This window comes from Arachis hypogaea, chromosome 6, assembly GCF_003086295.3.
Source record: "Arachis hypogaea cultivar Tifrunner chromosome 6, arahy.Tifrunner.gnm2.J5K5, whole genome shotgun sequence".
NCBI lineage: Eukaryota > Viridiplantae > Streptophyta > Magnoliopsida > Fabales > Fabaceae > Arachis > Arachis hypogaea.
The window spans coordinates 85208059-85220417 of record NC_092041.1 but is presented as its reverse complement, the minus strand read 5'-3'; the positions used below and the strand labels follow the sequence as shown (position 1 = coordinate 85220417).

Below are 12359 nucleotides of genomic sequence, written 5' to 3'. Positions count from 1 at the left end.
GTGAGTTTCAAACAAGTTTTTAATCAATTTTAGTGTTAAAATAACACAAAATTTACTATGTCTCAATAATAAAATTAAAAAAAAAAGTGAAACGTAATTGGAATTTGACACAAAATATTCTTTCACAACTTTTATCATTTTAGAAGCTTCCTATTTTTGTAAATTCAAGGTATGATATCATTTTTTGTCTTTCAAAGGCCAATGCAACCATAACAATAATGATTTTAAAAGTTAATTATATTGAATCTAATTGCTATAAGAATTAAGATTGACTACTTTTTTTTCCTGGAAAAAAAAAATACATCTTTAATTAACAGTACTTCCCGTAAGATATAGTTGTGGATCCCACTCATTTATTTAAAGGTGAATTATCCTCAATCAATTTCACATCTAAAAAGAAACTAACCAAAGAGCATCTTCATTATTATTATTTTTTAATTTTTCTTTTGAGGAGTAGCAACAATAATAACTCTGCACGTGCAGTTTGCTTTAACTTGCATTGTTCTTGCGATAACCGTTAACCCTTTACACAACCTCCATCCCCAACACACAGTAGTGTTGTGAATGAAACAACCCTCACAGAGAGAAAAACGAGTAGAGAGACAGTGATGAAGAGGCAAACCAGCGCAGTGTCACCGTCGTCATCCCGGCGAGAAAACGCGCCGGAAAAAATCCACGCCAAGACCATCGGCTGCATGTCTGGCATTCTCCACCTCATCTCCCGCTCCAACAGCCGCCGCCAACGCCGCTTCCTCACCTTCGGTCCGTTTCACATTCTCCTGTAAAACACCAAAATCCTTTTCATTCTTCGCTAAATTTTTTATCGTTCACATCACTAATCGTTTCTTTTTCTTTTTTAATTTCACCTCGTTATCAGGAAACAAGAAGAATCCTAAGAATAATTCTTCTTCCGCCGTTTCCTCTATCGCCGCCGTAGAAATATCAAAAGAGGAGAAGACTTCCGAAGTTGCCGCCGGCCGAAAATCGATATCGCCGTGCGAGGTGCCGAGAAGCCCGACGTTACCCGCGGAGATTCGCCGGTCTCGTGCGACAAAGCCTCAATCGCCGACGGCGGAGAGTCGCTCGCCGGCTTTGGTGGCGAGGTTGATGGGACTGGAGGAAGCATCGGAAGCTGCGCCGTCGGAATCGGTGGCGGAGAAGAGGCGGCAGCTTCTCGGAGCGCTACAACGGTGTGATGAGGACTTGAAGGCGCTGAAGAAGATTATCGAGGCGGTTCAGTTGACGGATCCGCTGCCATCGGCTGAGCCGGAGGAATCTAAAACCGCCGGCGAGTTCGATGGTAAGATCAAAACGGTTTCGGAGGTGAAGTGTACGGTGGTTAACGGCGAGCAGCAGCAGCCGAGTCCAGTGTCCGTACTCGACGAGTTCACTCGTTCACCACTCAGTCCGAGTTGCCATTCGGGAAGACATTCATTCGGTAAGTCCCTCCCTTATTCTTCTCTGCAGTCTCTATCAATCATCAACCTTTGCATTTTAATTCTCATTATTTTTACTTATAATTTTATTTATTTATTTATTTTACCTCTGGGGTATATTTCTCTCAGTTATCTTGAATTTTGTTATTTTAATCTCGGTGGCGAATCCGCGTATAATAGCAATATTAATGGTTTACAAATTCTGATAACGTCTGGAAAGTCCATTATTATTTAGGTTTCCTTAACATGTTCGTTATTTCCCCAGACCCCCCCCCCCCCCCCTTCATAGAGATTAGAGAGGATGCTTAATTATCTCCACTTTAATTTGAATGAATATATTAACAATTTAACATATGCTGCATGGAAGTGTCACATGCATGATGATATATGAGTGTTCTTTGCTTAATATTATTCTAGCCCATTTTATGGCTTTGAATGCAAACTAATTCAAATTAATTTCACATATTAATATACGTGACTTTGTTTATGGGCAGAATATTCTTTACTAGAGTTCCAGAGCAAGATTTTTATTAGATGAATTATCTTGAGGGGAATAAAAATTAGGTTTTTGTCTTTCCTTTTGTAATATAGATATATGGACGCATCTTGAATCTCTCTCTTTTTCTTGGTCTCTGCACTTTAGTAAACATTAGAGTAACTTTCAAAAGTAGTCTATCTTCTGTGGCCCTTAATTAGGTACGAAATGACTAAAGTGGAGAAAAAGAATGTGGCAACATCGATAAATTTCCTTTCTTATTTCATTATGGTGATTGATATAATATTTAAAAGGTGGGGTTTAATTTATTAAAAAAAAGTTAAAAATTAATATTTAATTTAAAAATATAAAAATAAATTATTTTTAAATATTTAAAATTTATTATAAAAAATAAATTAAGTAAAAGTTAAACACTAAATAATAAATATTATAGAATTGATTTTCATTAATTACTAAAAGTAGTCGTATCTTTTTTAACTCTATTTTTTTAGTTTTATACCTTTTAGTTTTTTATTATTTTTTTATAGTATATAAGAAAGATCTTTTATCTTCTGTCACTTCTTATTTATTATTTTTAATATCAAAATTAAAAACATATAAAAAATTACAGATACTTTTCAGCTACCTTATAATATTCACATTAAAATTTTTCTTCCTTTATTTTAATAATCTTTTGGATTATTACTATATTTCTCAAAGGCAAAGGGAAAGTAAGTAAACTTATCTCGATATATATAGGCTTAATCCGTAGGTTCGTCCTTTTTCACCACAATACAAAACCTCAAGTTTTAAGAAAGTTACTTATTTGTGACTCTAATGAAATAGTAGAACTAGTGTTTAGAATCTCTAAGCTAGAAAGATGCATATATAGTTAGCATATCAAAGTAAAGTTCTATGCATCTGTATATATTTTAAGGCCAAAGAAGAGGAGACACATGCATGCATACGATGATGATATTTGATCCAAAAGAACCGCTATCTCTATCAATGAGCTTTAGGATTCCCAAGTCTAAGAAGGTGTAGTAACTAGTAAAGTAACCATCATGTCCATCATAGTGGGAGACAAATTGATTTCTTCTCCCCCCACACCCAATTCAACACAAAGTGATTTACAGCTACCACTGTATCTGTTATGATGAAAACAATGAATGATTCCTCTTTTAATATCTTCCAATTTTTTTTTTTTTTGGGTGACACTTTAAAATCTTCCTTTGAATGTATTCGGCTACTGATGGTACATCTTGACATAGAGAAAAAAAAAGTTCCCATATTCCCCTCCCAACAATTATTATAGTTTCTCGGTAGAAACCAAAATTAAAGAGAAGCCCAAATGTCCGTTTTATTCTGATAGGAAAAATAAATTACATGGAACTTTTGGCATATGGATCATGGACCACAATTTTGTACCGTGAGAAATCAAATATGTCTCATGAGTCAGTCAAAAGATGCTCAAAAGAAAAAGGGGGAGAGAGAGAGAGAGAAACTTAAAGAAAGAAAAGAGAGGGCACACAAACCTTTGATGAAGTTTTACCTGCCACTTCTGCCCCATGCAGCAACCCACCTTTTCAGGGATCGGTTAATTTTTCTACCCCACACCCAGGCCACAGCCCTCTTCCCCCAACAACCAAAGTGCCCTTGTGCTTTTCATGCCTGTGCATGAAACAGCAATTTGCATTCATTCGTGCGGTGCCTTTGAAGATGACATTGTCTTTGCTCAGAGTGTGTTAGAGGGAACATGAGTTATTGTTATATCATTGTGGTCATCTCCATTGCATGACTCCGTCAAAATGTTCATTAATTGGGTCTAGACATATCCTCGGTCATAAGGAATAGGGATATCCTTGACTCCTTCTCTTGTTGTTATTATAAGGATAGATACTTCATTTATGGTTGCGTTTTAATCATGAATAATTGCACATAATTACAGTAGAAAACAATCTTCAAATTTAATCATCTTAATTACTATGAATATAATAACATCAATCGTCAAGAATGACCATGGTTGTCACAAACAAAATGGTAGACTTCCTGCCCAAAGAAACACTAAGAGAAAGAAAAAAAATGTTTTATTTGTTTAATATACAAAAGAGTGTATATATGGAGCAACTTGTTTATTCCCTTATACTTAATTTGCATTAAATTTTTCATCTCAGCATTGACTGAAATTGCTTAACAATGACTATATATATATATATATATATATATATATATATATATATATATATATATATATATATATATATATATATATATATATATATATGAATTCTTAAATAAACATTGGAGTAATAATATATATATATATATATGAATTCTTAAATAAACATTGGAGTAAAAATTATTTAATATTCATTACTGTGACATATCTATAGCTATTATAAATTGATGTTCCAAATGTGGTGTAATTGGCACATGTTTATGCGCAGGGCGAATACAGCTGCAACAGAAGCAACAGCAGTTACTGAAGAAGCCTGGAGAGGAAGAAATCAGCAGCACATACATCTATGAAAGAATGACAAGTGAGTTGGTACATAAAAAAGTTATCGAAGATGAAGATCATCATTCAGTTATGTGGAGTAGCAAAGCCATGATAAAAAGTGTGGAGGAAGTGTGTAGGGACATTGCTTGGGGAGAAAAGCGAGAGCTTGGAAGAATAGGTTTGGCTTTGCAAGATCATATCTGCAAGGATTTGATTGAAGAGGTTGTTAGAGAATTAGGTTGCTTTTACACATTGCCTTTTCAGGCCTGTAAGAGAAGACTATGCTTCTAACTATACCCATCCTCTTTTTCAACATGTTAATTATATCAGTTAAACTTACATATATTGGCCTTACAGATTACAGATTTACAGTCGACTCAGAATATTATTTGTGCTATAAAGATGTACGACACATCATTTATAAATACTTGCTGGCTGTACGTGTTCACTATGGATTCAAATCTTTTATTTTGTTTATAGAGTAAAATGATAAAATAAAGAAAACCAACAGCAATTTATTTTTTGAGAAAAGAAGAATTAACAGGAAACAGCATTTAGTACCTCAGTTACAAAATTTACCAGTTTCTACAAAATTTGCATTGTGATGGTATTAATTTAGTAATTATTTGTGAAATAATTTTATGTACTAAATTCATTTTACACATACATGTCCATCAACTCCTGAATCAATGATATATTTGGTATTGATATATGTATGCTCTTGTTTGCATGTGTTGGAGGTTGAGATGTTTGTGTAATAGTGCGATGTTCATGTGGTCATGGACCTTAAGACATTAAACCTTTGAGTAAGACTGTAAGAGTCATTACACATTGAAGTTAAAATTGAAGAGGATAATTAACCAACTTGGGTTGGTTGAGTGGTCAACTCACTCGTCCGCTTAAGCAAGTGTCGGGGGTTCAAATTCCATCTTGTGCATGCAGTAATCTATTGGCCAGTGACAGACCATTAAATAGAGTTCAAATTCCCGACGGATTAGTTCTTGACATGTCGAGTTGGGAGATACCGTTGGCTTAAAAAATATAATTGATATATATTAAAAATTAATATTTTGGCTTTTATCAAATACAAATTAAAATTATTATTCTGCTTACCATTCCTAAAATTATATATAATTATAGTTATTTTTATATTTTCACATATATAAAGTAGGAGACCTGCTACATATATAAACTCTTTTTATTTATAAGTCATATAAATTGGGTCAAGTCTAACAAAAACGAGCCTCACCCATACGAGCGTGTAAACACGCGTGCTACTCAATAGTTTTCTAACGCGTTTATTCACGAAGTCATCATTATGAAAGACGCTTCTTCTTTTTTCTTGATCAAAACTACAATCATCAAGATTCAAACCACGTTCAAAAACTCTGAAGAAACTCAAAATCATCACCAACATTTAAGGAAATCAACAAGAAAACTTCAAAATCTCCATAAAAAAACACTGAAACAAAAGAAGAAATATTATTCAAGGTACTATTTCACTAATCTTTGAGATTTTTCAGTTTTATGTTTCTCAATTCGAATGTGAAACACTATACTATCGTATTTCTGTTTATTAAGTAGATTCATTATGTGTTCTTGGTTAAAAATAGATATTATTGTTCTCGTCAAACTATTCAATAGGTGATAACTGTTTCACGATCTATTTAATGTACATTTTAATGCATTTTTGTGCATGTTTGCATGTTTGAAACTGAGTTTATATAAATAGAAACTTTCGCTGCATATCAAGTAAATTCGACTGTAACTGGCGTTGTTGTTTTTGAATTTGTACCTGTGCTTCTGGTGTCATTTTATGCATGTTTGGTTGACTTGAATATCATTTTGAACTCATATAATATCATGTAATCTAAAAAATAATAGAGGTGTATGTGACAGGTATTTGAATATATGTGGCTGGTATTTGGGTGTATGTGACTGGTATTTGTATTGGGTGTATATCAATCAAATTCGAGTGTAACTGGTGCTGTTGCCCTATACCTGGTGTAACTAGAAACAAAGTATTATCTTGTGCTTCTGGTGTCATTTTATGCATATTTGGTTGACTTGAATATCATTTTGAACTCATATAATGTCATGTAATCCAAAAAATAATAGAAGTGTATGTAACTGGTATTTGGGTGTATATCAATCGAATTCAACTGTAATTGGTGCTGTTATTCTATACCTAGTGTAACTAGAAACAGAATATTGTCTTGTGCTTCTGGTGTCATTTTATGCATGTTTGGTTAACCTGAATATCATTTTGAACTCATATAATGTCATGTAATCCAAAAATAATAAAGGTGTATGTGACTGGTATTTAGGTGTATATGGTTGGTAGTTGGGTATATCTGACTGGTATTTGGGTGTATATCAATCGAATTCGAGTGTAACTGTTGATATTTTTTATCTATTAACAATATTTTAATTTATTCCTAACAGTAAAAATGACAAGCAAGAACCCTGGTGGAAAAAAATACAATGTAAGCACACATATATCTTAGACCAATTTAATTTTTCTTTGTATAAATATAGCTTATTTAAATGATTCTCGTTTCTTAAATACAATAAACCAAAGATTTGAGATGCTCAACAAGACTATTGAATAAAAAGTTTTAACACATAAGCGAAGAAAAGAAAGTCATCGTCCAGAAATTAGGATTTGATGTTTTGATGCACATCTCACCAATGAATCTGCTACATAAACTCTTGAAATAGTTGGCATATAGCTTCAATGTGGGAACAAAAAAATTGGACACCCAATACAGTGAATTGATCATCAATCCTGAAAATATAAAAGCTGTACTTAGCTTGAATAAATCTGGTAACTGATTGCACAAAACCTTTATACTTGCATTCTTTGTAATTTATTCTTTGTAATATATTATTCTGAACTCATATTATCGAATGTAATAAAAAAATTTGAGGTGTATATGCCTGGTATTTCAGTGTATTTTAAGTGAATTAGAGTGTAATTAGTTATCTTGTTTTGCTGCTTCTGTAGGGAACTTGTTTCTAGAAAAAATTAATTTTAAAGAGTTATCTGAGGAGGAAAAAGAAAGTTTTAGAAGGTTCCAAGGAAAAACATTGAAGAATCTAACAGATGAGATGATGGATATTGGTGTTGGACACTAATGAAGATCGCCTTATTTTTAAGAGGGTTTTCATCCTCTATATTCAAATGGCATTCTTGTTGCCGACAACGATAAGCAAAGTTTCTCCAGTCCACATGCCTCCAATTTTTCGTCTGAACAACATAAGGTAATGGAACTGGGGTGGCCATGTCCATGAATTCATCATCAAGGGCAGAAGCGATCACCACTCGAAAAAGAAAAAATCCATTGATGGTTGTCTCTATGCCTTGATGATTGTATACTTTCTTGAAACAAAACACAAAAATAAAAATGCAGATGCAATCCCTGGACGGCCCTGAGTGAGGCATTGGAATAGGGAGTTACTACTTCAGAGGATCAAATCTGAAATTTTTGGGTGTATTTTTGTCATTTTTACGGTGTTTTTTGCTATTAACTGTTTGCTTTCCAGAATAGTATTCAAAAAGAGGAAGCAAATCGTAGAGGATTCCTCTTCGGAAAGCAAAAGTGGATCTGATTATGAGTAAGATTTTGAAATTGTGATTGCATTGCTATGTTTACTGTTTATATCAAAATTTTATGTATTAAGAGAGTGTTTCTCATTTATTGTCAGAAGTGAAGAATTAGAGCCAATAATAAAACAAAAATCGAAGAAAAAAGTTCAGACTCCACTAAAAAAATATGTATTTTTTTGGGGATATTTTATCATCAATTTATTGTGTTTGTGTGATTGATACTTCTTTGATTTTCAGGACACAATCCAAAAAAAGAAAGCATGTTGTTGAGGATTCATCATCTCAAACTAAATCCGATGATGTGTAAGATACATTGTAAAACTATCTTACTATTTTTCATCAAAAATTTATTTGTTAACTTATTCTTTTGCATGTACTGTTAGAACCGAAGAAATACAACAATTTTTTAGAAAATCAAAAAAGAAAAACAAATGAAAAGAGGGTTAGGTTGAATTTGGATGTATATTGCCGATTTTTAAGGTGTTTTGTTGCTGATGATTGTTTTTGCTTTCCCAAGATGCAAGAAAAAAGGGCAGACATACCGGAAGATGGGCTCCCCTCGACAGAAGCTTACTATGATTCATCCGGAACGTAATATCCTTTATTTGATAAAATTTCATAGATCCTGATGTAATTAAATAGTCTACTTTTACTGAATGATGTTTATTTTTTCCTTAGAATGCCAGAGGTGAACTTGAATAGTGAAAATGATCCTGTGTTTCAAACACAGACAGATCAACAAAAAATTATCGTTGTTCGAAAAACGACACATTCGCAATCTGAATCGCTCGAGATGTGAGTTTTTCAACTAAATTTCAACATTCTAATCTTCTATTTTAAGATAGTTTATTAACTTTTTATTGTTGTCTTAGTTAGAGTTCTGCTTCATGTATGTCTACCTCTGTCAGAGATGAGAGCATCAAGCCCTCTGCAAAGTGAACCAACCTATCCAAAGTCTCCGAGCGAGAAAATTAGAGAAGAAACAATTAAGGGGTAGAGAATAATATTTGGTTACATGTCTTTTATATAGAGGTATATTTGGTTCTTATTTTGGTATATCTTTTGTGAATTGAGGTAGAATTATTTTTTTTCTAATTTAAAACATTTTCTTTAACCATGCAGCTCTCCACAACTCCCTCAACCTGCTAATGGCACACCCACAAAGCCAGCAGCTCCTTTTAAAATGTAAGTTATACATAATATAACTATCTTTCAATATCATTCGTCTATTCTTATTCTTATAGTATTTCATATGTCAACATGTAGTCAACCACCCCTCAAGCCGCTGCTAATTGATGATGATGGCCAGGACAACATCCTTTATACCGAAAGAATTTTTTGTACCATCATTCAGCCTTGACTTTACTGATTTGAGTTAAGAAGAGACACTGAATCAGGAGGGGTGATGAGCGGATAATTTATACGCTTTTTCGTATTATTTTTAGGTAATTTTTAGTATGATTTAGTTAGTTTTTAGTATATTTTTATTAGTTTTTTATGAAAAAATCACATTTTTGGACTTTACTATGAGTTTGTGTATTTTTCTGTGATTTCAGGTATTTTCTAGCTGAAATTGAGGGACCTGAGCAAAAATCTGATTTAGAGGCTGAAAAAGGACTGCAGATGCTGTTAGATTCTGACCTCCCTGCACTCAAAATGAATTTTCTGGAGCTACAGAAGCTCAATTGGCGTACTCTTAATTGCGTTGAAAATTAGACATCTTGGGCTTTTCAGCAATGTATAATAGTCCATACTTTGCCCGAGATTTGATGGCCCAAACTGGCGTTCCAAGTCAGCATAAAAGTTATGGCGTAAAACGCCCAAACTGGCACCAGAATTGGAGTTAAACGCCCAAACTGGCACCAAAGCTGGTGTTTAACTCCAAGAAAATCCTATGCATGTGAAAGCTTCAATGCTCAGCCCAAGCACACACCAAGTGGGCTCCGGAAGTGGATTTCTACATCATTTACTTATTTCTGTAAACCCTAGGTTACTAGTTCTCTATAAATAGAATCTTTTACTATTGTATTTTCATCTTTTGGTCATCTTTGATCTCGAGATCAGGTCTTTGAACCCTTTTTCGTTTGTTTCATGCTATTAGGGAGGTGTGGAGCTTGTTCTTATGTATTTTCAACGGTGGAGTTTCTACACATCATAGATTAAGGTGTGGAGCTCTGCTGTTCGTCATGAATTAATTCAATTACTACTGTTTTCTATTCAATTCAAGCTTATTCTTGTTCTAAGATATCCATTCGCATCTCAACTTGAGGAATGTGATGATCAAGTGACACTCATCACCATTCTCACCTATGAACGCGTGCCTGACAACCACTTTCGTTCTGCTTGAAAACAAGCTTAAATGTATATCTCTTGGCCTACTGGTTCACGATGCATGGTTGCCTCTCCTGACAAGAAAGCTTCCATTTCATGCGATCAGAGTCTTCGTGGTATAAGCTAGAATCAATTGGCAGCATTCTTGAGATCCGAAAAGTCTAAACCTTGTTTGTGGTATTCCGAGTAGGATCTGGGATGGGATGACTGTGATGAGCTTCAAACTCGCGAGTGTTGGGCGCAGTGACAGTGTGCAAAAGGATCAATGGATCTGATTCCGACATGATCGAGAACCGACAAATGATTAGCCATGCGGGAAATCGTAGAGGACCATTTTCACTGAGAGGATAGATGGTAGCCACTGACAACGGTGATCCACCTACATACAGCTTGCCATAGAAAGGAGTATGAATGATTGGATGAAGGCAATAGGAAAGCAGAGGCTCAGAGGGAACAAAGCATCTCTATACGCTTATCTAAAATTCCTACGAATGAATTGCATAAGTATCTCTATCCTATTTTATGTTTTATTTCTCTTTTAATTATCAAAACCTCATAACCATTTGAATCCACCTGACTGAGATTTACAAGATGACCATAGCTTGCTTCAAGCCGACAATCTCCGTAGGATCGACCCTTACTCACGTAAGGTATTACTTGGATGACCCAGTGCACTTGCTGGTCAGCTGCACGGAGTTGTGTATCACAATTTTGTGTACCAAAGGGCAATTGGCGTCTGAAAAAGGAATGAGTCAAGAGAGTTCAATTTTGATTGAAGATTTAAAGGAACTGTTGGAGCAAGTTACAAACACCTGGGTTGCAGCAGCCTTAAATTTTGTAGAGGATAGAAGTCCTCCGCTCCAAAAGTTTGAAAAGTTTGAAACTCCGATCCTAAGAGGAGTGAGGTGTCGGACAACCTCAAAGAAAAGTGCTTCCTCTGGGCCACAAATATAAAGACCTATAAAGATAGAAGCACTAATGAGTGGGAGACAATGTGCATTCTCAATGCTCAACAGCCGATGGAGATGTCAAAAATCCACTTTGCGTCTTTAAAAGCTGGTACACATATTGAAGCTGAGGTCATCTTAAAATAAGATTCATGATTTTATTATGAGTTGTGACTGCAATGTTAATGTAATTAATTTGGGTGTTTTGTTTTTCTAGATTGTGACTGCAATGTGTCTAATTCTCAACAAAACAAGAATGAAAAAATTTGAAGAAAATGTTTATTGCATGCCCCCTGATATTGTGGTAAGGTGTATTAAGCTCAAATTTTGGCATATTTATGTAATGTATTATGTGTAGTAATTATTTCTTTCGATATCATACAAATTCTGCAGAATATGACTTTGGGGAATCATGGCGGCGGCAAGTTCTTACATTTAAAAACAAAAAAAACCCTTCGACATTTAGTACTACAAAATGTTCATCCCTTATTTGGACATGGAAAAGTTGGCATCCCATCCATATGTAAGTTTTAGTTTCTAAAACTTCTTATCACAATTCTTTCGTTAGGTGACAATTAAACTAAAATATTGTTTCGTCTGGCCAAACTTAAGATATTTGCCCTGGTTTGCTATGGAAAACATTTGTGGATATGGATGGCGGATGTTGAAAAGAGGAGATTTCATGTCATTGACCCGTATCACAAGGCTTGTCCTTCGAAAGAAAGAATGACACTTAATAGATTTGTTGTAAGTTGATTTTGTTTTCTCTATAAATTTCTTGGTTTCTGTCTGTCATTAACAATATAGGAATTGGGTGTAGTGCTGTTTAAAATAAGGTATATTATTGGATCATTTGGGTGTAATCAGGTTTTAAATGTACTCTTTCTTATATTTTTCTTTTTTCTTGTTTTTAAGGCTATGCGATTTCTAGAATGAGATTATTTGCCAGGGGGTAACCTCTCGTTAAAAAGGATGATCAAATTGAATCGCCATATGTCAACATTGCGGGCCAAAAAACGAGGAATAAATCTTTCTCTCTGAGAAATTTTATCTTTTCTCT

The 12359-nt window shown here is 34.3% G+C and overlaps 1 protein-coding gene across 1 annotated transcript; it reads left to right on the top strand.

The window, feature by feature from the left end:
- Nucleotides 1–420: 420 nt before the first annotated feature.
- On the top strand, nt 421–4838 carry LOC112696812 (uncharacterized). The gene is made up of 3 exons (XM_025749693.3): nt 421–762; nt 878–1438; nt 4359–4838. Exons 1-3 carry the CDS (start codon nt 609–611, stop codon nt 4700–4702), a joined length of 1059 nt encoding a protein of 352 aa, XP_025605478.1. The 5' UTR covers nt 421–608; the 3' UTR covers nt 4703–4838.
- The last annotated feature ends 7521 nt before the right edge of the window (nt 4839–12359 follow it).

Excerpts from the sequence above, each read along its gene's own strand:
- LOC112696812 (XM_025749693.3), top strand. The coding sequence starts at position 609 with ATGAAGAGGCAAACCAGCGCAGTGTCACCGTCGTCATCCCGGCGAGAA. Across the intron at positions 763-877 it reads ACGCCGCTTCCTCACCTTCG|GAAACAAGAAGAATCCTAAG; the intron begins GTCCGTTTCACA and ends CCTCGTTATCAG. Across the intron at positions 1,439-4,358 it reads TTCGGGAAGACATTCATTCG|GGCGAATACAGCTGCAACAG; the intron begins GTAAGTCCCTCC and ends GTTTATGCGCAG.